Raw genomic sequence first — 26,505 nt, forward strand, 5'->3', positions numbered from 1 at the left:
AGGGGATGGGGGAGCAGGAGAGAAGAGGTAAATGGGGAGAAGAGGAAACTTATGTAATACTTTCAACAATAAAAATTCAGAGAGAGAGAGAGAGAGAGAGAGAGAGAGAGAGAGAGAGAGAGAGAGAGAGAGAGAGGAGTTCTGGGCCTCAGGCATGACTCCCCTTGGTGACCTGCCCAGTTAGGAATCTGTGATCAAATCATCCTGTGAGGTTACTTTCATAGGACTCTTTGTTCCTCCACAGTACTATCTTCAAAATTTGTTTTGAATTTTGCAGTTAGAATACATCTCAATCTAAATTAGATGCATTTCAAGTGTCCAGTAACCACATGTAGCTAGTGGCTGCTGAACTGACAATGTAAGGCTAGAGCATACTAGTGCCCAATAAATGGTGACTGTGGAATGGTAAAGTCCTGCAAAGCTTCATAGAAAGAAAGGCTGATATTGAGAGCTGAGGGGAAGAGCTCAACCCCTAGCCAAGTCCACAGGCTGAGTCTTCATTCACCTGCTGCATCAGGAATGGCAATGAGATCTTGGTGCCCCTGGATGGATGAGGAAGGCCAGCAGACCAGGCGTGAGGTGGATATCTGTGCCTTTCAGTCACCCACAGAGAGTGGACAGCGGAGGACACCCAGAGGGCACCAGGCTTAGGTTGGGAAGGCCTCTGTCATTGGTTGATACGTGTATGTGCCCTGACTGGAATCAAACCGGCAACCTTGGTGTACCATGTCAATGCCCAACTGAGCTACTCAGCCAGGGCCCCATTGGAGATCTCTTGGGGTTTGTCGGTGGCACAATATGTGAAGTGGATTTTTTTTTCTTTCTATAAAACTTCCTTCAGCTAATTTGTGGCCAGTGTGCTTCCAGTCGGGAAGCTGGAACAAGTCAACTAGGGAGAATGAAAAGAGTTTTACCCAGGTTTCTAGTTAGGATATTATCTTCAGAAAAGTGACTTCCAGAAGTGAGCCACTCACTAGGTAACATGCACTAGTGTATCCATGGCACAGTGCTTAGAAGAAAAATTCATTATGGATATGTAAAACTCAGTTTTGATACTCTGAGAGTCAAATGTGTATAGTGCACAGAGATAAGCCACTTACTCTGGTATCCAAAGCGAGAGCCATCTCCTGCACACATGTTACTCTGAGTTCCTGAATCAGAGGGACAAAAAGTCAATTAGTGCCCAGTCACCAAGCAGTCTGGGTAGTGAATTCTAAATCGTCTTGCCCAGAGTCCCCAAGACGTCAGTGGGGGTCTGTTAGCAGGAGGGCATTTAGAGTATTTAAGGAAGAATTCTCCTGTGCAGATCTTAGAGCCCCGCCTACAGCTCCGAATGAACAATTTTAACATTTTGGCTTCTCCAGAAAAGGAAATCCCCCTCCCCCACAATACACACACACACACACACACACACACACACACACACACACACACTTACTTCAAAGAATATCTGCCAGTAGTATTTAATTGGAGATCCATGACTTACTAAAGGTCCAGTAATTTTGGTGAGAGATTGGCAAGGCAAGGCTGAGAAAGGTAAGGGAATGTTTCCCAACACTAAAAAGTCAGCTAATTTGATGAACTATCAGCTGCTGTTTGACAACAAACAGAAGCACACCATGAAAGCACAACTGTTTCTTTTCAACTGTATTAACAGAAAAATCTGGTAAACAAGAATGATTAGCACAAGAATGTTCTACCAAGTAGATCAAATTTCTCCAAGGAAACTGCAGGCTCTCACATTGAAAACAAAATGAGTCATCATTGTATCACTGATTATTTTAAGAGATTTTATAAAGCTTAAAGGGTAGTCAAATGAGTCCTTTGTATGTCTTTTTTGGTTCCTTAAAATATTTGAAAAAAAGTTACAGATATATTATTAATGGAATAAAACATTAAAATATAATTAAAGATTCTTAGAGGTCCTTTGCCAATTTTATTTATCTTTTCCCCCTAAAAGTAAACTGTATGATGTCTCAGTTACATGCATATTTTCTGCTTGCTACGTATATGTATCCATAGATGAAATATAGCATTGCCTTTGGTATTTTAAACTTTGAATAAATGTCAATTTCTGATAATTTGTGTCTCCTTGCAAAAACTTCTATGAATATTTTTTTTCTTACATAAATAAACTCATACTCTATGCATATTTCTACACCTTGTGTTTTTCACTTATGGTATCATAGATCTTCTTATATTCACTTATATAGACAGACCTCTTTCAGATTGACATTCCATGTTAAATGTGCTTTTAATTTATGACCCCAATTTCTTATTGGTGGTCATTTACATAGTTTTCTTTCCCCTATTGCAAACATTCTTCTACTGTAAATATGGCTGAGGATTTTTCTGTGCATTCATAAAAATATATCTATGAACTGAATTTCAAACAGTGTGTTCATTTTAAATTTCGGTAGGCTAACTTTCAAAGGGTGTGTATACATTTTAAATTTCAATGACTAAACTGTTCTTCAGAAAGTATGAGCATCTGTTTCCCAATATTCTGGGTATTATCAAATGATTGATCATTAGTCAAGCCTTGGTGAAAATGTCATTTTATGGTTTGAATTTGCATTTCCTTATGTCTGACATAAAAACTCCTTTCATTGATTTTAGTCCTTTATTTTTTCCCTTTGAATTGTCTAGCCACAGCCTTTTCTTAGTTTTTTAAAAAATGGATTTCTTTTTCAGATTGTTATATAAGAGCTTTTGTGTAGTATTAGGAAATTAATCACATTCTCCTTTATATTGCAACTTCTTCTTCTTCTTCTTCTTCTTCTTCTTCTTCTTCTTTTTTTTTTTTTTTTTTTTTTTTTTTTTTTTTTTTTTTTTTTTTACCAGTTTTCTTTTTATTTTGTTTATGGTATTTTTAAAGTTACTAGACTCAAATCAAGTAAAAAATTTGATTCTTTTTTACTTCTCTTTATTACTCTAGTAATCCTTGCAATTCAAAGATTTCCTATTGAACAATTTCAGATCCAATGCAGGGATTGCCAAAAAGACCTGCTTCTCAATACTGAGCAATCCCAGACCTTGGAATGCTTCAAGCAGGCTCTGAAATTTATCTGACAGGAATGTTGTGTGGAGAGCAGGCAGATTGCATTTGAAGATATTAGAGTTCCTTTTACTTTTCAATAAACTCCAAGATGCTATGAAGGGTCTGGTTGGAGTCATTTTTTGGACTCTTTCAGAATGAATATTTTTTTGGTCCCTTTCATGGTCTGTAGTCACTTCCATTTCTTGTAGGACAGTTTTCTGTCTTGGCTGCAATTTAAGCCTGTGGTCCTTTGGAGAGAAAATAGGTTGGAGATATGTGATTCAGGGGCCATGGCCATCCCCCTCCTGAACCCCTCTCCTTCCCACATGCCTCCTCTGCCCTTGAAGGTCCCAGCACCACCCTGGCCCAGGTGGGGAATGAGGAGTGGGTTTGTGTGGCCTGTGAGGCCTCCAAGGGTTTTTGTGGGACCATCTGTTGATCAGCCGGAACACAATGTGTCATCCCCCTTCTTGGCTCACATGCAGTATTCGCTAACTTCTTCTTAAAGATGGACACCTTCCTTTTTCTGTTTAAACCATAGGCACTGAATAAACAATACATGTTGGTTGCCATAATAAGCCATGGTTGCTTCAGAAAACAATAAACTCTCGGGTAAAACCAGCACTAATGGACTCCAAACAACTGTCACATTTCGGGCGCCGACTGAGCTTGCTGTCTGGTAGCCAATGACCTTTCAGTGTGAGCCCACTCCTGGGCATCCCTGGAGGAGGATCAGCTACGTTCCCATAGTGCACAGGGGTGGCTCTGACAGCTGTGTTTGCCCAACTGTTTGATGTCACCTCTCTATTTAGTCCTTGGACTGGGTCTGAGAAAACACAACAACAGCAAGTTCTAAACCGTGAACATGCCGTGAGAGTGAACCGGCTTCTTTGTTTAGATGCTGGGAGTGCTCCACAGGGGCGTGGCTTCAGACGTCTGGACTAGCTTGGCATGCAAATCCCTCAGGCCTGGCCTTCCTCCATTGGCTGGAGGTGGGAATCTAGGCTGCTGATGGGGATAGGCTATTGAAGAGGGAGCAATGGGTCAGATACAGTGACTAATCACATCCGATTTCTTCAGGGATGGAAGCAAATATCCTCCTACATGGAGGTGTGGTCTTGTGATGAGGGACCTGGAGTGTTTCTAAAAGCCTCCAAGTTCTGGCTCTGCTGTGGCCAAGACATTTTCTCTTTAGCCATAGTTTATCTCAGTTTGCCTTTCTGTGTAGTTGGTGGGTCAGACTTGTCAGATGACCCCTCTGGCCTTTTATGGCCTCTGATTCTAAAAGCTGTAGAACCTTTGCAAAGTTAAACAGACACCAGAACCAATCCTAGAGTCCTTGACTTCACCCACAAACAGGGCTTATCGACATCTATTTTGATGTCTTCTGTGAATTTTATATGAAAGTTGCCATTCCGTAAGTCTTCTCCATATTCCTTGGACTTTTTGTTTTCCGAAGAGGTTTAAATAACGATGCAATTTTGTGCTTCTATTCATTGGATCAGAGGGGGTTTGCCTAGCTGGAACAATTACTCAAAGTTTAAAATTTCTAGTCCAACTCTTGTCCATCACTATCATTGATAATAAGCACAAATAACGCATCCGATCTCGTCTGGTCTCGGAAGCTAAGCAGGGTCGGGCCTGGTTAGTACTCGGATGGGAGATAATAAGCACAAATATAGGAATCGAGGAACTTACTGTGTCAGGAACTTGGTTAAAAACAGAATCAGCCCTATGTCATTGTAGAGGTGAACCAATAAAAGTGAGTGCACAGTAGATGCAGCTGCCAATGGGGTTTGAGGTTTTGGCAGAGACTGCTTGTAGCTTAACCCAATGACTTCTTTCTGGTAGTGTAACCCTGATTTTTAGCTGAGCTTCTTGATGCTCAGAATTAAAGATCACATTTTCCAACTTTCTTCACAGTTAAGTGTGACCACATGGTACAGTTCTGCCCAATGAAATAGAAGCAGCATTATTCTGGGGGATTCTGGGAAGGTGTGTGTTTATATGCCCCCTTTTCCCTGCTACTCAGAATACAGATGTGGTGGCTGAAGCAGTAGCAGTCATCTTGGACCGTGAAGTGACTTAAGAATGGATAGCATGGAGAGGAAAAGGAGGAGACTGGGTCATTAGTAATGCTTAAAAGGAAGCTGCATACTAGCCCAAGAATGCTTATCTTTAGATTTTTTTTTTTTACATGAGACAAAACTTTAAGGCACCCTTCTTTAGTATTTTTATGTTATGTGTATATCTTGTCTAAAAAAGAACCAGATGTGGTAGGCATAGAATTCTAGAATACATTACTTGGATTTAATCCTTTTGATACTAGAAAACCCTACAGATTTTTTAAAATCAATCTGTCAATTATATTTTTGGCATCTACTGTATGTCAGGCACTGTACTGAATGCTGGAGGGGCATTAAGCTGATTTTCTGAAGACCATACTACAGAGATGCTTTCTGTGGTTCATCTAAATTAGAGCTTCCTCTATGGTGAGACATTCATTTTTTTTACTTTGGCTCATCAGGTACCATTAGAAAAAGAGCCTCCTGTGCCTAGAACATACCAAATCCATGTATGTTTGGCTGAGGAGGAGAGGCTGGAACATTTTAAGAGGGCTTGATATTGTTAATGTTGGTTTTAAAGATAGCCTGGGAGAAAACAGAACAACTGCCCTCACAGTCCGCTAGCTAACACAGAGACACCCTCGCTGCCGAATTAAAAAAGTAGGCCTGGTCCCCAAAGCTGATTTCCTGACCAGCTTACAGGTGCCGCTGGTCCAGGACCACACTTTCTGTAGCAAAGGACTGGGGAATGTCACCGGTCCCAGGAGTGCTGTTATTCAGCTTCTCTTGAGCCTAGTGCCAGCAAGGATGCCCCCCGGGGCACAGTGAGGACATTCATGCCCGTGGGAGCTTGTGCTGCTCTAATGCTGAGAATGTGGAGCATCCAGGAGGCAATCCCACGAGATTTCTCAGTATTCTCTCTGTAGTAGTAATTTTTCATACAGATTGTGATGAAGACCATATTAATGGTGTTAAGAATAGTAAGCATAGCTAACCTTGTTTTAGAGTATCATATCAGCTATTGCAAGAAGTATATTACACGTGTTAATTCAATGCTAGCAGGAACTCTGTGCACTAAGTACTATTATAATCTCCATATTTCACATGAGGAAACTGAGACTCAGGGACACTAACTAACTTTCCCGAGGTCACATGGCGGGTTCACAATAGCAGTGGCAAATCGTCCCCTGCGAGTCCTCTCCACCGCCCCGGGCAGGTGCATGCACGCTGAGCCCAGGGTGCTGAGCAGAGATTTTCAGGCCATGGGGAGGAGGTACCTGGCTGTTTCTGAGGTCGGGACATCAATTTGACTCCTTGGGTTTGGAGAACATTTTGTCAGGGCCCTCCAGGCAAACTGTCTCTAGTGTTGTTCTTTTCGAACATTTGAGAAATGTATGTAACTTATCTGTGAAAGGTAAATGTAACCTCCCTGCTATAAATTTGTCTTCTTCCTTAAAGATTCAAAAAGAGTGCATTTGGGATGTGGACATTCAAAGCTTTCCCCATGGGCCATGCATGAGTCATAGAGTCCTCCCTCAGAAAGTGATGATTTAGTAAAATGATTCAACTAAAAGATGAAGGTAAGTAAGCTATTTCCAGCTGCCTTAGGGTCTTAGAATTGGAAGGACCATGGGATGCCGAGGTCCCCCCACATTCCTAATCAGGCTGTGCAGCCATCTCTGTGCCCTGCGAGTAACAGCCGCTCCTGCCTCACCAAGCAGGCCGCTCCATGTGAGGCAGCTCTAGTGAGCAGCACCTCCCTCACTATTAACCCTACATCTACCTCTCTGTAACTCCGTCCTCCTTGAGCCTTATTCTGTCCTTTGGAGCAATTCAGATTCTGTTTAATCCCTCTTCCACATAACACTAACGTGTGACCTGTTTCAAGGTTCCAACTCTGAGGCTGCTGACCTCTCATCAAAAAGTAGAACTCTGTGTGGGGTGGGGTGGAGGTGCTGGGAAAGGAAGGAGGAAAGATAAAGTCAGATAAGCGCTCAGGACTAGCTAGTTAACGCTGCTCTTTGAACATGCATGTTGGAGCCCACCTTTGCTAAGTGCTGGCTGGACTCCTTTTTTGTTTAATTTTTAAAAATTGATTTCAAAGAGGAAGGAAGAGGGAGAGAGAGATGGAAACATCAATGATGATTGATCAGCTGCCTCCTGCACGTCCCACACTGGGGATTGGGTCCACAACCCTGGGCATGTGCCCTGACGAGGAATCCAACCATGACCTCCTGGTTCATAGGTCAATGCTCAACCATTGAGCCACACCACCCAGGTGCTAATAACCATTCTAACAAGTGTCATAGACATGACAGTATGGTGATTACCAGAAGGAGAGGGGGCTGGGAGTGGAGCTAGCAAAGGGAAGAGGGAGCAGAGATAGCATAGTGAGGGAAAGAGATTGAATTTGGGTGGTAAACAGACAATGCAATATACAGACGATGTATTATGAAACAGTACACTTGAAACCTATATAATTTTATTAACCAATGTCACCCAATAAATTTAATTTATAAGTCAATGCAGTTTTGCCCAGAGATGAGCTCAGTTGCTTGGAACATGCAACTGCTCTTTCTGTTCCCTGTGAGTTAATGCCTGAGGGAGAATGAGTGAAACTCCAGGGAAAAGAAGATGCCTTGCTGAAACTAGTTTGACTCAGTGGTTAGAGCGTCAGTCTGCAGACTGAAAGGTCCCGGGTTCGATTCCAGTCAGGGGTGTGTGCATTGGTTGCGGGTACATCCCCGGTGGGAGTAGGGGGTGAGGTGCAAGAGGCAGCTATCTCATCGATGTTTTTAGCTCTCTATCTCTCTCCCTTCCTCTCTGTAAAAAAAAAAAAAAAAAAAAAAAAAAAAAATATATATATATATATATATATATATATATATTTTAAAAAGAAAAGAAAAGAAGATGCCTTGGCAGCGCCAAAGGATGAGTGTCCTGATGAGCTGTCAGTCCAGAAAACACCCTCTTGCCTACAATACTCCCTTCAACCCTCAAGACACACACCCGAAGCTCCGAGTCAAAGGTAGGGCCTTTGCCCCAAAGCTGATGATGGACAACTCAGTGGCTGATTAAGAATCTGAGAGACTGCAGGTCACTGTCCTCCCGGAGGTGATGAGAGCACCCAGGGAGAGACCTGGCCTCCGCTGCAGGCAGTGCAGGGAGGGAGCCCAGCACCCAGCGGGGCTCTGGTGCCAGCACTGCGGCTGCTTAGCAAGCCCCTCACTTATCTGATGGCCACTGTCTTCACGTGGCAACTGTGAGTGTAAACCCTGCCTTGCAGGCTTCAGCACATGATGCTTGCTCTGTAGCTCTTAACTTGCTCCCTTTTTGGTTAAAGCTTTGAATATTGAGGCAGGAAAACACTGAAGATCATTTACTGGGAGATTTAGAAGCAGAGAGAGAGAGAGGAGGAAGGGAGAAAGGGAGCCTAGAGGGGCAGGGCGGGGGCTGATGGAGGAGACTGGATTTCATTCCAAGTCTGAGGGCTTTCATGTTGTGTCAGCTCTCAGACTTCTGGTTCAGCTCCCTCCCTGTCTGAAGTGGTGGGGGAGGTAGGGAGTGGAGGTTGGGGTGGGGAGGAGGGAGGAGCAAGCGGGCATGGTAGGCTCTTTGGAGGACTTGTGAAGTCGATGACTGAAGGAAGGAGCTGGAAAGGAGGCACATGGCAGTTCACCTTGTATTTTCAAACTCTGCATTCAGTTTAGCATGAGGAGAGAAACCCCATTTCCTCCCATCTTTCCTCTGTCTCCAGGAGCTAGAACACAGAGATAACGACTGTCAACGCCTCTGCTTCATCTCTGAGCTGACTTTTAAAGTATTTGCTAAGCTGAGTAATTATGTGTTGTACAGAAATTGTTCCCAATCTTCCTAAGTTGTTATTTCAATAACATCTTTTGAAAGCAAAGAAGAAAAACCACTACTTTCCTGGCCTCGGGCTTCTCCTAAAAGAAATAATAAAACAAACTAAACTGATAAAGGAAGAAAAGAATCAGCCTGGGCTGGATTAATGACTCTAAAGCAAAGGGCAAATACCAATGATAGACATGGATCAACTACTTCCCAGACTTCAGATCAACTGTGGGTTCACCCTTTTCCCCCTAAACTTGGACCAAGTTGAAGGACCCACTGACTTGCAGTTTGCATTTAGTCTCACTCCTTCCCAGACTAGTGAGGAGGGACATGTCCAGAGGCTGGGTAGCAGGACTTAGCCACATAGTATCTAAGAGACTTGAATGAACACTGACTCCTGCAGTAACCATGACCCCTCTGGTCAACACCGACAAGTCTGCCAAGGACACTGGCCCAACTGTCAGAACTAACACTCTTTCCAAGATTATCAATGGGCGGCATTGCACCTGGATGCCACGCCCCAATCAAAACTTTCCAAAAGCGTAACGAAGACTAACAGAATCTGTGACATGTACTCCTGATTGGTCCTCGGCCAATCTCCTCCATTTCTGCCTTCCAGTCTCCCTGGCTTGACTTCTACTTGAATAGGGCAAGCACATGCCTCCCTCAGGGTCTTTGCTTGTGTTGTTTCCTTTGCTGGAATGGTCTCCCTCAGATGTTCACACATGCTCATTCTCTCCTTTGCTCTAGCTCCCCAAACAGTTTGTCCCGCCCCTCCTCCCCCTCTCCTGTGAGAATATTACTCTTTCCCATACTGTCTGTCTCCCTCAATAGAATGTTAACTCAAAAGGGCAGAGACTGTCTGGTTTATCATCACCAATTCCACATCACAGTTCCCAGCGCATAGTTGGCACTGGAGAAACATTTGCTTTGATCTGTGTGTGATGTCATACTTGCTGGTCCACCCAATGTCTCCAGCACTAGCTTGGCTCACGATGAATATCATTGGCATTGATTACGTGCCCTGGTTGTGTGTATGTGTGCACACGTGTCATCTGTGCATGTTAAGAATGGCTCTAATGAAAGGGCTAATTTGTTTTTACTTTTGAAAAAGGTAAAAGAGACATGGTTGCAAGTTCAGGAACCCACTTGGCCAGCAAATAGAAAAAAAAAATCTCAGAACTTCAGCCTCCAAGGCTTTCCCGAGGGCTCAGGGATGGCCAGTGTGCTCCTGCTGTCCTCTCCTGCCAGCTCCTGGGGAGATGCTGTCTAGGACATGCCTGGCCTCCAGTCAGTGCTGAGGATGGATCTCAGATCCTCATATTGACTCTGATCTTTTGGGGCCATCATTTCTCCCACGCAGCCCTGTATGGTTTCGGCCACGTTGGGTTAGGGAGTTGTTTGGTTTTTTGTTTGGTTTCTCTGTTTACATAAAGCAGTTAAAGGTCATAAAAGGACCTCAAGAACTCTGCGTTCTCTTTGCTGGTTCCTCTCTTCCCCAGGAGGAATGGCCCATGCTGCTTGAAATCCCCATAAGGCAATGCGGAGAGGAGAGCTGTCACCGGGGGTCCTTCCTGCAGCTTTCACTAACGAGGTTGTTTTGGTCTGGCTTGCATTCATAGGCAGTGACATCATTTAGCATCTGCTAATCCAAAATTCACTAAGCACATGTATTTTGAATCTTTTAGGTCATTCAATAACTATTCACTGAGTGTGTGCTACAATGCATTAAAACAAAAATTCAAATTCTGCCTTGCTTTTCAAGAACAAAATTCCAGTGTGGGAAGGAGAGGGAAAAGGAGCAGTTCTGTCATAGCTTTTGGGGTAACCCCAAGCGCTCTTTTTACAACCACCAGGGTTCCAAAGACCGTGCTCAGAAGACGCCTGGGCAAGAGTATTTTTGAATGTTAGAAAAAGAGTGTTTTTCTCAAGCCTATAGCAATAGCCAATTTTAAGTAACATGCCTCTAATTTTTACTTTTAATGAATTTATTGGGTTTACATTGGTTAATAAAATTATATAGGTTTCAAGTGTACAGTTCCGGTGTTGTGTGTTCACCTCTCAAGGTCTAGTCTCCTTCCATCACCATTTATTATCCCTTCCCCCTTTTCCCCTCTTTTACCTGTCCACCCCCCTCCCCAGGGATGAATGGCTGCCTCCTGCTCTTCTCTCCCCGACCCCACCCGTTCCTTCTGGTAATGGGAAAATTCAGCCATAAAAGAAGAAGGAAAAGGTATCCTAATAAAGGGCTATTTTATTTTAGTTTTGAAAAAGGTAAAATAGGCATGGTTGCAAGTTCAGGAACCCATTTGGCCGACAAATAGAAAAAAAAATCTCAGAATTTCAGCCTCGATAGACCTGGAGGGGATTATGCTAAGTGAAATAAGCCGGTCTGAGAAAGGCCAAGTACCAGATGATCTCACTTCCATGTGGAATCTAATGAACAAAACAAACAAACATGCCTCCGAATTTGAAACTACAGTCTGGTTAACCGTCTGGCAAACTGAAATTCACGCTGCTTGGCAGGTATTGTAGATAGGCCTGAGTGTCGGCTCAGAGGAAGGCCTTGTAGTAACCAGGTCTCATCTCGGAACACCTGTGCCCAAAGCCGTGCACTTAGATGGGTTCGGGGGCCTCTTGATTTTCTGGCGTCATGTTGTTCAAACCATACCAGACAACCGGGATTCTGACCACGAAACGAGGTATCTTCCCTGTAGTGTGGCTGCTTTGACTGTGGCAGGAAGCATTTATCTTTCTGTGACGGCGTTGAAGGCTAGCCGCCCTGAGAAAGTGGATTTTCTGGCTGTTTTCTCAGACAATATGGGAAACAGATGGTTGCCCATCTGAGCCTCTGGGCAACCACTGAGACGGACTGGCCGGTTCCAGTGTCCAAGTCACGATGGTTCCCAGTTAGAAATAACTCAATTTGCATCTAAGGATGAATAACAGGATGCAACTTTTCATAGCAAGGCATAAATTAGATATCTTCAAAGTTACACATTTTGAAGAAATTTAAAGGATCAATATTTCTGAAAACACAAACTTTAATGAGCTGATTTTATTTTATTTTTTTACTATTTATTGTCCTTTTATAATATTTAGAATCTTTTCATAACTGGTATTGTTTAATGATGACAGGATTATTTCTAACAAAATGGCTGCACATACAGTAATAATTTCATTAGCCTAATTGTAAAGATCATAATGTATCAAACTAACTGGTATTGACACCAACATCAGAAATTTATACACATATCCACACACACGTGTATATGTGCATAAATGTGTTCACATGTGTGTGCAATGTATTGAGAGGGAGAAACACTAAATTACAGCTTACATCACCCACATGTATACCTAACATTGACATGATACTGATTTTTAATTTTAAGGAGTTTTCCCCAGGCAAATCAGGAAGGCAAGTCAATTGTCTGTAGCTTACTTAAAACAAACAAACAAACGCTAAAAGGCCAAGTATTAGCTCAAAGATGCTCAGAAGAAAGGGGCAGATCCAAGGTCAAGGCTGTGTGTCTCGGGTCTCATGTGTCCTTTAGGTCCATTTTGCTGCTGCCCAGGTTTTTCATACCTGGCACATTTGCATACTTTAACAAAATTAACTTTATGGGGGTGACATTGGTCAACATGAACATATAAGATTCATATTGTATACTTATTAAATATGAAAGTAATTTGATATTTGAGGGCTGGAGGCTGGATGTGGACTAACAGCCAAGGTGAATCCCTGAGGCTCTTTGAGATTCTTTCATTGATTCAAATATCCATTTATTTATGTTTAATTTTTTAAAAAGAAATCTTTATTGTTGAAAGTATTACATGTGTTCCTTTTCCCCCCATTGATTCCCTCCTGCCTGACCCCTGCTCCCCGACCCAGGCCTTCTCCACCCTATTGTCTGTGTCCATAGGTTATGTATATGTCAAATACGCATTTATTGAGCAACTACCGTGTGTGGAGATACAGGTGTACAAACACAGATCCTGCTCATTGCCTTGTTGGGGAAGACAAACATAACGCAGCACAATGAATCCTGTTCTAACAGGCGCCTGAACCATCTAACAAAAGCCGCCAAAAATAGGTGGAAAAGTAAGTAACCTTGTGTAGTTCCCAAGGGCTATTGTGACAAAGAACTACAAGCTGGGTGGCTTAAAGCAACAGAAATTTATTGTCTCAGAGTTTTGGAGCTCAATCCTCAGAAGGGGGCAGCCAATCAATGATGTTTCTCTCATCGATATTTCTATCTCTCTATTCTCCTCCCTTCCTCTCTCAAACTCAATAAAAACATATTTTTTAAAATAAGGAATGGCCTCTTGAGAGCTTGAGCGTGGCCGAGATGAAACTTTCTGTTGCAGCATTACCTTCCTCGTGTTGTGAAATGGCCATCGAACAGAGCATGTCTTAGTGTGGGTTTTCCCAGATGCAGACACTGGGGAAGGACTTAGTAAAAGCACTTTATCTGAGAAGTGCAGGCAACTCCGGTAGAGAGAGGCATGCTATACACAGGAAAGGAGAGGCAGAGCTGTTAAGCCACAGGGCAAACTACAATACATGCCTCAAAATGACCCCAGGCAAGGTGGGAGGGAGCTGGGGTATTTATACAAAAACGCCTGTCACTGAGTGTGGTATCTGGTGACTCAGGGTGTGTGTGTGTGTGTGTTAATTCCTTGGCAGTCTGTCCTGCAGCATCCCTTAGTCCTGAGGAAAAGAACTTCAGAGCACAGTGGCTCAATCTAGTCTAAGGCCAAAGGAGAGATTGCGGTGATAAAGTACCATCTCAGGCAACCGCGAGATAAATGCCAGTAATGGTCCCTGAAAGGGTCCTGGTCTGGGCCTTTAGGCAGCAAAACAATAACCAGCCTGTGATCTCGGTTTCTTCTCATTCTGTGCATCTTGGAGAAGGAAGAGCCATTAAGGTGAATTGAGTTGGGATAAGGGGGAGAATTCCTTTTTGTTTTGTAAGGATGCCAGGTACTTAGTCTCTGGGAGGAGAGCAGTTTAGAGTGAATATTCTCTACCTATTCCTAACATGTAGGACTGTTCTTTATCTATTTCTTATCTGTAGGATTATTATTTGCTTATTCAAAGAAGCAGAAATAAGTTCCAAATTTCTAAAATGGTTAGGATTTTGTTTTAGAGTATCATTTGATATTAATATATGAATAGTCTATCTCTAGTTTCTTTTTCTATTATCTTTTCTCGATGAAGATACCATGACTTGGTATTTCTTTAAATATTCTTTCCTGAAAGTTATATTTTCCTGGGCATTTAAATTAAATTTGCATTTTTATCTTGGGTCTCTTCCAGTCTCTGCAGCCTCAGATTCATTTTTAGACCAGCTGGAGTGATACTCTTTTTGTCACCATTCAGAGTTAATAAAAATGACAGAGAAACCAACCGTTTCAATTACTTATAAAGGAGAAGAAATAAATAGGAATTTTCTATGTAAAAAGTCATTATTAACCAATGGCTCCTGGCATAGCTTTAAGGTGCATTGTAATGTCTAGTGGATGTTGCCCTGTCCAGAGAAATTGCTCAGTAAGTATTGGTGAGCTTGAAACTTATTTTTGTAAATAAAAATTGGGACTATAATTCATATTCGTTAAATAAAAATATATAATTACTTTATAATGTAATGGTTTAAAATAGTGTAAAATATTTTTCTTGTAGCTCAAATTGGTCTTCAGCCATAAATTCACCCTGAGACCCAAGATATGGAACATCTATTTATGGAGGATTAACTGTGGTGTCTGTCACTCAGAAGCCCAAGGGGAAATGGAGAGGTCAAGTTCTAAAGTGAACCTCGCACATGGGAAGATATTTCATATAATGACAGAGCTGAAAGGGTCACACAGATCACTCATTTTACGGATGAGGAAAATGAGTCCCAAAGCAGGGGAGCGTTTCCAAGAGTAACACATTTTTAGCTAAAAATTAAATGGCATACAAGTCAGAGAAGGGGAGGATGGGAAATGGACTTTCGTCCAGGCTGTGGGTGCCAGTTTTTCTCTTAAACAACTTGGGTTTAGGCCAAGGTAGTCCTCGAGTTGCTACCCTGGACAAGTGTCCATGCAGAGTTTCAATGGGACAAAATTAACATGTTTCTTAAAGATACTGTTCTGAGGTTGTGTAATTTTCAGACATGTAAGGTGAAACAAAAGAAGCTATCTGAGAAAATAAAAGGAAGTATTTTAGGCAGCATAGGGGAGGCAATATTTTGAGGCTATTTCTTTGGGCCATTGCAATAGAAAGCGCCTGCACATCTCCTAGAGGGGCCATAATGCTCAGCATTTTCCACACTGTTGACAACAGGACTCTCTTCTCCTGGGCCAAATTGTGAGGCTAGTGATTCTCAAGACTCATATTGAGAAAAGCCAGTCCCAATTCCTCTGTTTACTTATGAGGAAAGGAAGCCACTGAGAGGTTTTATGGAACAAGGCTTCCATTTGGGGGGAAAATATTCTCAAGTTTAACCAAATACCAGATCATGCCCACTCTAGTCACTGTCTACTGACATGATAATTCAAGGAGTACACCAAGTTAGGCTCTGGTTTGGATTTGAATGTACCTATTTGGATCCAGTGCCAGCTTCCCTCTCCCCTGCAAAGTATACCTAGGTCACTGGAGATGATTGAATTGACCCAGTTCACCGGTAACCTTCATATCACTTATGTTGACTAGATCAGTGTGACTGTCCATCCATGATGAGCTGGATTTCAAGATCAGATTTGATCTCCAGGGATCTTCCTGGACCTACAATAAATTATATTTCGGGTTCAACGGGACATTGTCATTCACTGTTTAACCGCCCATATTTGCTATATTGTCACACATTCCAACTTGCACTGCTGTGTGGCTGACTATGAAAACTTATTGCTGACAAACCCCATCCTCTAGTCTAAACAACCTGTTCTGGCCCAATGACAATGACTCAAACTGTCAAGTGATTTAGGCACTGTTGAGCTGCTCATTACCTTATGCAGAACATTAGGAATTACTTAGTCAATTTTTAAAAAAAGACATATTTAATCATTGTGGAAGGATGGCTTGGGGGATTACTTTGGCATATACAGGACCTCATAAAATGCTACCTCTGCCACAGAGTCTTCTCTTGCTAATTAGAAAGTGACACAACAGCTTCTTCTCCTAAGACCAATTTATATAAAAACTAATATAAAATAACAAAAATGTATATGCAATTTTTAAAAATTGCCGTTTGAGTCAGAGGCACCTTTTATGTTTTCAATTCTTTGGCTGCCTCTACTAGTAAGTTCGTACTGATATATACATAAATGAGTACATGTAATAAATCATTTTCAAGCACTAGACTTTATTTTTAACAGCAGTATAAGGAGTTTTTATTCAAACTAGTGTTTAGAAAGACATTTTTCCTGGGGAAAATACACACATCTATACATGCACGCATAACCTACACACATGTAATTTGTGTGTGAGAGTTAGAGGTATTGCTTATGAAGTTGATTCACAAGCTACACAAGAAAATAGGCCTTGCTATTTTATATTATATCTCACATTAAAAATGCATTAGAAGTCAGCAATTTAAGGTTTGTATTATTTGAGACTCGTTCATTTACGAAGATGGACAATAAATTGTAAGTTCTGGTAACTTACTCAATGACAATTGAATAATTGTGGATAGTGGGTTGAAAGAACAATTTGGGGGTAGGCTGTGGAGAGGGGACAATAGAAGCAAAACCCAGAAGACCTTGGCTGTTCTCATTTCCATGCAAATATCAGGAGACACACTGCTTCAACATCAGGATTCTCCAAACAATGCAACTTAATGAAGAGCTCATGTATTGTTGAAGACAACTTATGCCCAAGTCCTACAAAGAAGCAGGGGCAGAAGAAAAAGAAGCTAGGCATGAGTTGGAGGGTAATTTAACATTTAAAAATCTCCCTCTCCTATGTTTATGTACTTTTCATGGGGTCTGATTCTAGGGAGCATAGAGCACGATGTAGGAGTATTCAGAAGGATGAGTGGGCAACAGTGGTGAAACTTATTGTGTTCCACATGGATTTTGGAAAGCAAATAATGCCTGGGAGGTTGATAATTTGAGATATTCATACCTATATGCCCCACTGTGTTATTGAGTCTGCATGATTCACAATTGAACATGTTTCATTGTATACCATGTAATGCGTGTTGCTGATGTATTCTGACTTTGCTAATGTCTGATTGACTCAAAGCTCTACATTCTGTAAAAGAGAATAGCAATATGACAATGTCGGCACCTACCATTTCCTACTGCTTAGCTGGGCACTCAGGGTCCTCCATAGCATAGCTCCTTATAGTTTCCCATTATTTCCCTCCATAATCCTTACTTGATCTAAACCAGATTAATTTTCATTCCCCACACATGCTACACATTCATTCCCCTTCCCATCTTTAAGGAACAGCTGATACTATCTACTAATTCAAATATTCATCCCCCTGTCATTTCCAGCTTTTAAAGTCCTATCCAAAATGCACTCAAAATGCTATGTCCATGCTTTGGATTCCAGGTGACTGACTGGGCAGACATTTATGGTCACCTTCCCAAACTCTTAATGAATTTTTTTGAAAAAGTTAATTGTAAGAAAATGAGAAATCAATAGTAGCAATAAAAAGAACATTGGTAAACAATGTATATTAGAAAGTCTAAACACCTTCTTATCTACCAGAAAAATAAATGCTTTAGTATACCCAGAAATATACTACTTAATGTGCAAGATCTATGTAAAGAAAACAACAAAACTTTACTGGTGGATGTAAAAAAAAAGGATGTAGGTAGGAAGATTACATGATAAAAGTGTAAATTCTGGCTAAATAAATTTACAAATTTAAATAAATTATAAAAATCCAAGAATAATTTTCATGGAAATTGATAAGCTAGTTATCAGTACTTTTAAAAGAAGACCGGGAGAGGTCAATGGGTGAAAAAGGAGACATCTGATGCTTTAAATAATAAAGATTAAAAAATAAATAAAAGAAGTATAAGGAGAGATGAATGACTTTAGAAGAATGGGGTTAGCTTGCTCTATAGATATAAAAATATACTCAAGATCTACAGTCACTAAAACACTGTAATATTGACTAGAACATCAAATAGTTTAATTGAACAAAGAAGACTATATATCTAAAATTTATATAGAATATCTAAGACAAGAAGAGTCAGAATTCTCTTAAATATAAAGTATACAGTGGGAGGACTTGATCTTCCAGACATCAAGGCAGATCATAAGGAATTATAAAGAAAACAAAAAAATCATAAGGAATAACAATAGCACCAACAGTGGTTCTGGTGCAGAAATAGACAAACAGGTGAATAGGATCGGAAGCCGAGAAAGAACTCATACACATCTGGATAAGATTGATAACAGAGGAACAGACTTGGATATAATTCAATATATGCCAAAGATGGCATTTCAAAATCAGTTTGTTCAATAATTAGTGCTGAAGCTGGAAGGAAGGGGTTGCAGATTTGGCTGCAAATGAATATTAAAACATTCCAATGGCCACAGACACCACAACATTTGGAGAAAATATTCACAACATGTACAAGAACAAATGGCTAATACCCATAGCACATTAAGAATGCCTATAAATCAATGTAGAGGAAAATATGGACAGTTAACACAACGGTTGATAAATATGAAAAAACAACTAATGACATTAGTCACTAGTAAAGTGCAAAATAGAAAAATTAATATATAATATGAGGGACATTGAAAATAATCCCAATATAACCACTTATGCAATTACATATTAAACTTAGTAAATGATGAAATAATCACTAAACATAAAAATTAAGGCAATCACTGCAGGTACAGCTTCTTCTAGCTTTACCATTCTTAGTGTGTGAATACACTCTCAGAGTCTCAAGATGACGGCTCTGCCCCAAACATGACATCTGTGTCCCAGCAATGGAGAAGGGAAGAATGGCAAGAGGAAAACAGTACATGCCAGTGAATCTGACCTGCTGGTCAGTAATACTATTCTTTCCCTAGAAGCCTTGTTCCCTCCACTTACACTTAAATCTTATTGACAAATTGTGTCACTCTTAGGGAGTTGAGGTAGAGTGTTTTATTATTTATTTATTTAGAGAACATTTATTGTTTTTTTTTGTTTTTTTTTAGAGGGGGGCATATTTGTTTGTTTGTTTGTTTGTTTGTTTTTATTGTCTAAAGTTTTACATAGGTCTCCTTTTTCCCCAATTGACCCTCCCCCCGCCACGCCCTGCCCCCCTGCCATTTCCACCCCGGACAAGCCCCCAATGTCCCAGTGTTTGTGTCTATTGGTTATGCTAGTATGCATGCATATAAGTCCTTTGGTTGCTCTCTAAACCTGCCCCCTATCATTTGTTTCTAGATCAATCTATTCTTATTCATCCAATTATGTTGATCATTATATCCCAATATGAGTGAGATCATGTGATATTTATCTTTCTCCAACTGCCTTATTTCTCTTAACATAATGTCCTCCAGTTCTATCCATGTCGTTGCAAATGTTAAAAGTTCCTTCTTTTTTTTTAGCACCATTGTGTAGATGTGCCTTATTTATTTATTTAGAGAATATTTATTGTTTTTTGTTGTTGTTGTTGTTTGTTTGTGTTTTAGGAATGCATTTTTTAAATGAGCATATTTCTGTTCAAAATTAAATTGTGGTTCTGTTAATAAGCAAAAAGTGTAGCATAGATATTGCTTGGACGACTGGAGGTGTCTACTGTGTGAAGGAAGCAGCTAGAAGGGTGCCTGGTGCATCATGCTTACTTAAATATTAGATAAAGAAATTGGGATTTTCATGTTAAATCTGCATAACCCCCAGGATGACAGTGAATCTAGGGCCGAGCCCTTGCTCCAGAGGAAACTAGTCCAGAGGGGACAAAGGCTGCCTGGGAGATTTCAGATGAAATGGATACAACTATAGAATGCTAACTAATGTCTTTGAAAATGCCCAGAGCAGATTCAGCCAGAAAGCTGGAGGGAGGTAGTTAGTGATGCATGTCTAGAATTGTGCTGCTCAGCACTAGGGCCACCAGCTACATGTGGCTATTTAAATTTAAATTAAGTAAAAAAATATATAAAACCTCAGTCCCGTGATCACTCTCGTCACATTTTGAATGCTCAATAGTCGCAGTGGCCAGTGGCTACCACATTGCATGGTGCTTATATAGTGCATTTCCATCATGCAGAAGGTGCTACTGGATTGAGCTTGTCTAGAAAAATTAAGCCAAGGGAGGGAAAAAAGAGAGGGAGAGAGAGAGAGAGAGAGAGAGAGAAATATCAATTCCCATAAAAACAAACCTTTGTGCACAAAACAAAAGATAATCACAATATATATATATATAATTGTATATATATTTTATAAAACAAAATATAATCACAATATATGAGTTTCAGCTGTTAAGAACATTTTGCTAAGTATAATAATGCAAACATTGAATTCTGAATTACATAGGCATTACCAGGATGGAGGGATGGGAGAGGAGGTTTGTGTCTCATGAGAACGGGGTTTATGTGAGAAGCGAAACTTCATCTAACTCAACAGATAATGCTTATGATTAAAAAAAAAAAAATCAGTATCGAGCAATATAGACCTGTTGTTACATGTATAGAGATAAATAACAAAGGATAATTAGTCTTGCCAAACGATTTAGTTCTTAAATGATGTGCAGATATAATTTTATTAAAATAATTAATAAAGCCAAGTAAACCACAATGACAAAGACTCTGTTGCCATGCTCTCGGCCCCGTGGGATCGTTTCTGGTCTCCTTACAGGACACATCTGCACCCCGATCTCTAGGAAAGTAACTCCCGAAGCTTTGCTATTGGCACTTTGCTTTGTCATCAGTAATACAGGCTTCTAGTCAAATTCCTACCGATTCATAAATTCTTAGACTTAACGAATGTCTGATTTCGAATACCTTGTGATATTTTGATGTTTCAGATTAAAGCTCAAAGACTCTAATAAAGTGTGAAATATGGTAATAACATCAATGATAACAGCTAACATTGCTGAGTGCTTGCTATATGCAAGGCGTGTGGTCAGAACCTGCCGCTAAAGGCCATCCGTTTACTCTCCCACAGGAGAGAATACAGACAGGCTAGGAAAGTGGACAGAGCTGCTCTTTCCGCCCTAAGGGCACAATTCCAGATTAGCATTCGAATGTGTGTGTTTATCTATTTATTATTTTATACCATATGTTATTCTAAAAAGGAGGCCTGTGTTATTTCTTAACTTAACATCATCTTTTAAAACACATAATGAGATAGTAATCACAATTCTTCTAGTAGGCAACTACCAAGTGAATGATCTCATATGAACACACATCCCTCAGTCAGAGGGCCTGTGAGAACATACCAAGTGAACAGGTATCATTAGTGAACATGACAATAATGTTCAATTATATTATTACCATATGAATCACCGAAGGGGGAGGAGCACATACTAGTATGTTTAAAATATGAGACTACTTACTAACATTTAACTCAGAAATAACTGTTACCGTATGTTTAGTCTCAAATCTACATCAATACATGGGCGACCCACAGGGTTTTTGCCTCAGTACAGAGGACCGGAGAGGGATTACATCAGCGAAGATTGTCTGTAAGTTGAACGTTTTCAGATAATCGTTTCAAAGTCAGTGGCCTACATTCTGACTTGCCTAATAGAGCATTATCTTCTCACAGTAATTTAATGATTTCATTTTATCTGCTCTTGCTGTTCAGAAATCGCACTCTTTTGTGTCTGCATTCACACTTTGCATCTTTCTAGGAGCTGAGTAAATATGAAATCAGTAACCATCACATATGAGAGAGGCTCTGTTTTCCTACCAGTCAGCTTTACCAACGGAGAGAGAAGATAATGAATGTGATCTTGGCATACCCTCCTGGTTTAGTAAAAGAAAAATGGTGGGGCCTGACCTCTTTAATTACACCCTAGGGATAGCTTATCTAATGTCACCATCAAAGAGTTTCACCTAACGCTTCATTATCTTACATTTAAAAGAATTATTTTTGCCAACTTGGTCCTTTCTGGGTCTTATTCCTCTGCTTCTTTCACATCAATATCTGTGGCTTGCCTGGTGAGCTGTGCGAGAGGGAGCATGTTTACCTCTGTGAAGACTGGACACACGATGTGAAGAAAGCAGGGACAGAGGGTCAAAGCCCCTCAAAATCATGCTCATTTTCTTCCAAATTCTTTTGCACGAATATGCCATTAAACAGAGCTGCCGCAAATGAGAGATTTCACGTACATTTTGAAGCCCGTATGCTGGAAGTTAGGCAAAATTTTGCTCCATTTGAATAGTTCTAAGCAAGCAATTTGTTACCCTTTATCCTTTAGTGAAACTGATGAACAGGTGGTTTTCAGAAGATCACCCAGTATATTTAGCTTCTGAAATTTGAGCAACTCGGGATCCGATTGGCTGCTCTGGCCACATGATAACCGGGAGCCCAGGCGCCACGCTGGCTCTCGCTTGGGGTTCTCAGGAGGGGAGAGTTGGGAGAGGCTTTGCTGCTGAGGAAATTTATTGGATAGATTGAAGGTAAGGCCCCTTTATGGCTCTTTTTCTGTGATGTTCTTTCAGGAGACGTGCCACAACTTCCCTTGAAGAATTTTCCAAAGTTATGGGTCATAACTGGGGAGATTGGTGATGGAAACGGTGACTGGGAAAGCCTGTAACGCCATCGCCATACCCAGGCCCTACTAATATCTGACATGTAGTGTGCGCTTAGAATCAAGTCTGATACTAACCCCTTTATTGCTTCACCGAGCTGGCTCTCCGGTCTAACAAAATCTTTTCGTTTTGGCCTTTGATTTTTATTTTTTATTTTTCTAAATATATGAGTACGACAAAGGATCCTATATTTATCCTTTTCTACTGGGCTTCCTCTGCCTGAGGAGTGGCAGTTTCGCTAGCTTAACAGAACCAGCCACAGCAGGGGATAGGCTTACATGGCAAATATGTCTGGGCCAGGGGACAGCTGCTCCAAGTCATCATCCACTTTTACCGGGAGAGCCCCACTCCCTGGCGTCGGGCTCCAGAGGCCTGGGGAGATCTCGAATTAGAAGCTTCGGTCCGAGACCCTCAGTCTCCTGCCTCCTTCAGTCGGGGCATCAACAATTTGTTCTTTTCCAGGTTTGAACGAGAGCTACAGAAACGCCAGAGAAAAGCCCGCACAAGCCAATGGTGTTCGGGAGGAAAATAAACCCATTGCCTTGAGGTTTCTATTTTCCTTTTAAAATCTACTGGCAGGTTTATTTTGCTATGTTCTCATTGGAAACGTAAGATATACTGTGTATCGTGTATCAGAGCACATGGAAGCCAGAGGCGGCCCTCTGAGAATCTCGGTGCTAAATCTTGGCAATTTCTTCCGAAACGAGCTGACCTGAAATATTTTGTTTGAAAAATGTTTCTCTCCAAGTATTTGGAAGTTGAAGTATTCTGTTCCTTTGATTTAAATCCTCTCACTCCCTTACCACCACTGCGCCCACCCACCCCCCACCCTCCCCACCCTCCCCACCCTCCCATCCCTGCCCCGGGGTCCCCGTCTTTGTTTTACAACTTGGACTAAGTTCATCTTGTAGCCATAAGCAGATTCATTCTTTCGAACCTGCACTTAAATGTCTTTTCTCACGTAGCCTGCAAACATATAAGTACGTGTAGATCAGATAAGATTTTAAATTCTGCTTTTATAACATTGTAAGCTGGTTTCAGTCCTGGGGATAGATGCTAACGTATCTTCATTTATCTGGGACGTGAGCAGTGTGTAGGTGCCACTACTACTCCGAGAAAATGGCAGATGAAGAGGAATATGAGGAGGTGGTGGAGGTAAGATACAAAAACTGACTCCGGCAGCAAAGCATTTTATGTAGCAACAAGCAAAGCCATGTAGGTGTATTAATCACTTGAAAAATACAATGCCTATTATAACTTCACAACAGTCGTCATTAAAGTACGAGAAAGGAATATTTTATGTTCAGTTTCACTATAATTATGTGGGATTTAAAATTGAAAAGAAGTATCACTGTTTCCCACTTTTGCTTTTCTTTAAACTCTCAAAAACAAAACAAAACAAAGAGTGTATGGTAAAGGCAGATGTTAATTTGTCTTCTAACTAAAATTACCTTCTCCTCCACCTTCCAACCCCGAAGGGACAGAGAAGATGGAGAAAAACTTCTGGAAACAGAATTCTATTTCTTAGTATCTGCCGGTTATCTATAGGAAGATATGAGTTAAATGCACATGTGAGATTTCATACACCTGTACATGTGCATGCACACACATACAAAAATAAACTCAACCCTGGCCATGTGTCTCAGTTGGTTGGAGCAGCCACTGAAAAACAAAAGGTCACGGGTTCAATTCAACCAGAGGTTATGGGATCAATCCTGGTCAAGGCACATATTCAGATTGCAAGTTCAATCCCCGGACATGGTGTGTATAGGAGGCAACTAATCGATGTTTCTCTCTTTAAAACAAAACAAAACAGTAAGCAAATAAATAAGTTAACTCAGGATGCTCCCAAGGAAGAGTTGAACCACAGTTTCACACCAACTCCATTGCATTTACCCAAGGGAACAAAACTAGCTTTGCATTTGAATTTTGAAAAAGAACAAAGACCACAGTGGCATCTTGAAAATTCCCTCCAGATTATTGGTGGATGTCTAACATATTTTACAAAGTTGTTGTTTATTTCATATATATATATAAAAACAAAATTGTATTTATATATATATATATATATATATATATATATATATATATATATATTATACAATTTTGTTTTTAGCATGTTATGGTTTTCCTTCACCAGCTCTTGCCTTTAGTTTCACATCCATATAAATATACTGCCATTAAATATAAAAATGGTTAACAATTACTAATTGATGGTGATATAAACACATATATGAACTTGGAGGCAGTTTTGAAAATCTGTGCTTAAAAAAAAATGAGAATAACTTTAAGAACTACCTAGAATCAAATTTCAAATGAAAGTGCCAAAATTTGTCTTTGGAAGATTATTTTATGGAGCAGTCTATATTTCTTTGTTTGTTTGTTTTTGTTAATTCTTACCTGAGGATTTTTCCCCCATTGATTTTATTTTAAAGCAAGTGGGAGGGACGGAGTGAAGGGGAAAGAGAGAGAGAAAAATTGATTCGAGGGAGACACATTGACTGGTTGCCTTCTGCACATGCCCTGATTGGAGCCAACAATCAAAACTGCAACCCGGGTACATGCCCTTGACCAGGAATCGAACCCATGAACCTTTGGGTTTCTAAGTGTGGGCCAATGCTCTAACCACTTAGAAACACTGGCCAGGGCAGGACTAGTCTATATTTAGATGAAGAAAATTTTACTTTATTCTACAAATAAAGTTGCTTTTATTACTGAAACACACACACACACACACACACACACACACACACACACACACACATATCCCAGAATGAATCTCATCCAATATATTGTAACATTTAAACTCTCTGGCTTCAATGCCAATGGCCACATTTGTCAACGTTCAAAATTATCTTTAGTGTGCATTTCACACATGTCTCTAAAAGGTTGATAATCAGTATCAAACACTAACACAATTATAAAGTAAATTGCCTTTCCTGTGATGCTAAAACCAGGAATAGTTTTTAGCTTCCAACTTAAACATCCCTTGACCTTCTTAATATAATTGTGCTCATCGGTCACTGAAAACTGCCCTTAGTAATGGACTCCATTGATTTAATGAGATGTCATAAAAATGGAGGGGGTTATTTTTAGGCCTCTTGTCCTTGCCATTTTGTCCCTATTACTGCTCTGGGTCTGACCAGCAGGTGCTAAACTAATAGACTTCCTGCCAGAGAGTGTTGAAGCAAGGTCTCTCTGACCTCAAAAAAGATGACACGAGAATGGGGTGGTGGCAGATTTGAGAAAACAGTCAGAATAGAGTTCACAAAACAGGCAGGAATTTGCTTTTAAAAATACATCTCCTAGGGATCTCAGACATCTAAATACAATAAAATCGTACTGTCACTCTCTACTCAAATTTACATGAACTTGGAAAGAAAGGAAAAGAAGCACCTATATACTATCCAGTTAGTGGTAGAGCTCTTTTAAAAAGTGAGACTTGGCATACAAGTTAATGCCACCATTTGGGTAATGTTGCCTTTTTTATAAGCTTATTTCTGGGATACACTTACCAATCATGAGCCCAGCAAAGGTAAAATTGGATGGCTACCCAAGAACTGCTTTCACTTGGCTGCTAACAAAGATCCAAAACAGTTATGAATCATTCGTTTAAGTTTAATATTTCTTCTCAAATCACTGATGTTTTGTGTGGCCAAAGGACTGGTTCCATTGGATCCGCCTCAAATAATAGTCCCCACAGTGTCCAAATGATATTCTTGGGGATGAAGCATCGGCATGTGGAAGATATTCTCGGTCCTGTAAATGCTTGTGATTTCTGTTGCCTTGTGTAAGGACACAGAGATGGAGTTAGATTTCAAATTTAAAAAAAAAATTGTAAAGGAGCA

General features: G+C 40.6%; 1 protein-coding gene across 46 annotated transcripts in view; it reads left to right on the plus strand.

The window, feature by feature from the left end:
- The first annotated feature begins 22,433 nt into the window (after positions 1–22,433).
- The window catches only part of NEB (nebulin), a 183,330-nt gene continuing 179,258 nt past the window's right edge, over positions 22,434–26,505 (plus strand). For 45 of the 46 annotated variants that reach the window (XM_036422266.2, XM_045575783.1, XM_045575790.1 and 42 more), the window contains exons 1-3: positions 22,434–22,525; positions 23,120–23,204; positions 23,748–23,812. In XM_036422266.2, the coding sequence (XP_036278159.1) occupies positions 23,777–23,812 (36 nt within the window). In that variant the 5' untranslated portion in view covers positions 22,434–22,525; positions 23,120–23,204; positions 23,748–23,776. Of the gene's footprint in view, positions 22,526–23,119; positions 23,205–23,744; positions 23,813–26,505 lie in introns of all 46 variants that reach the window. The other variant, XM_045575785.1, reaches the window with a different exon arrangement.

The sequence above is a fragment of the Pipistrellus kuhlii genome, unplaced genomic scaffold (assembly GCF_014108245.1).
Source record: "Pipistrellus kuhlii isolate mPipKuh1 unplaced genomic scaffold, mPipKuh1.p scaffold_m20_p_7, whole genome shotgun sequence".
NCBI lineage: Eukaryota > Metazoa > Chordata > Mammalia > Chiroptera > Vespertilionidae > Pipistrellus > Pipistrellus kuhlii.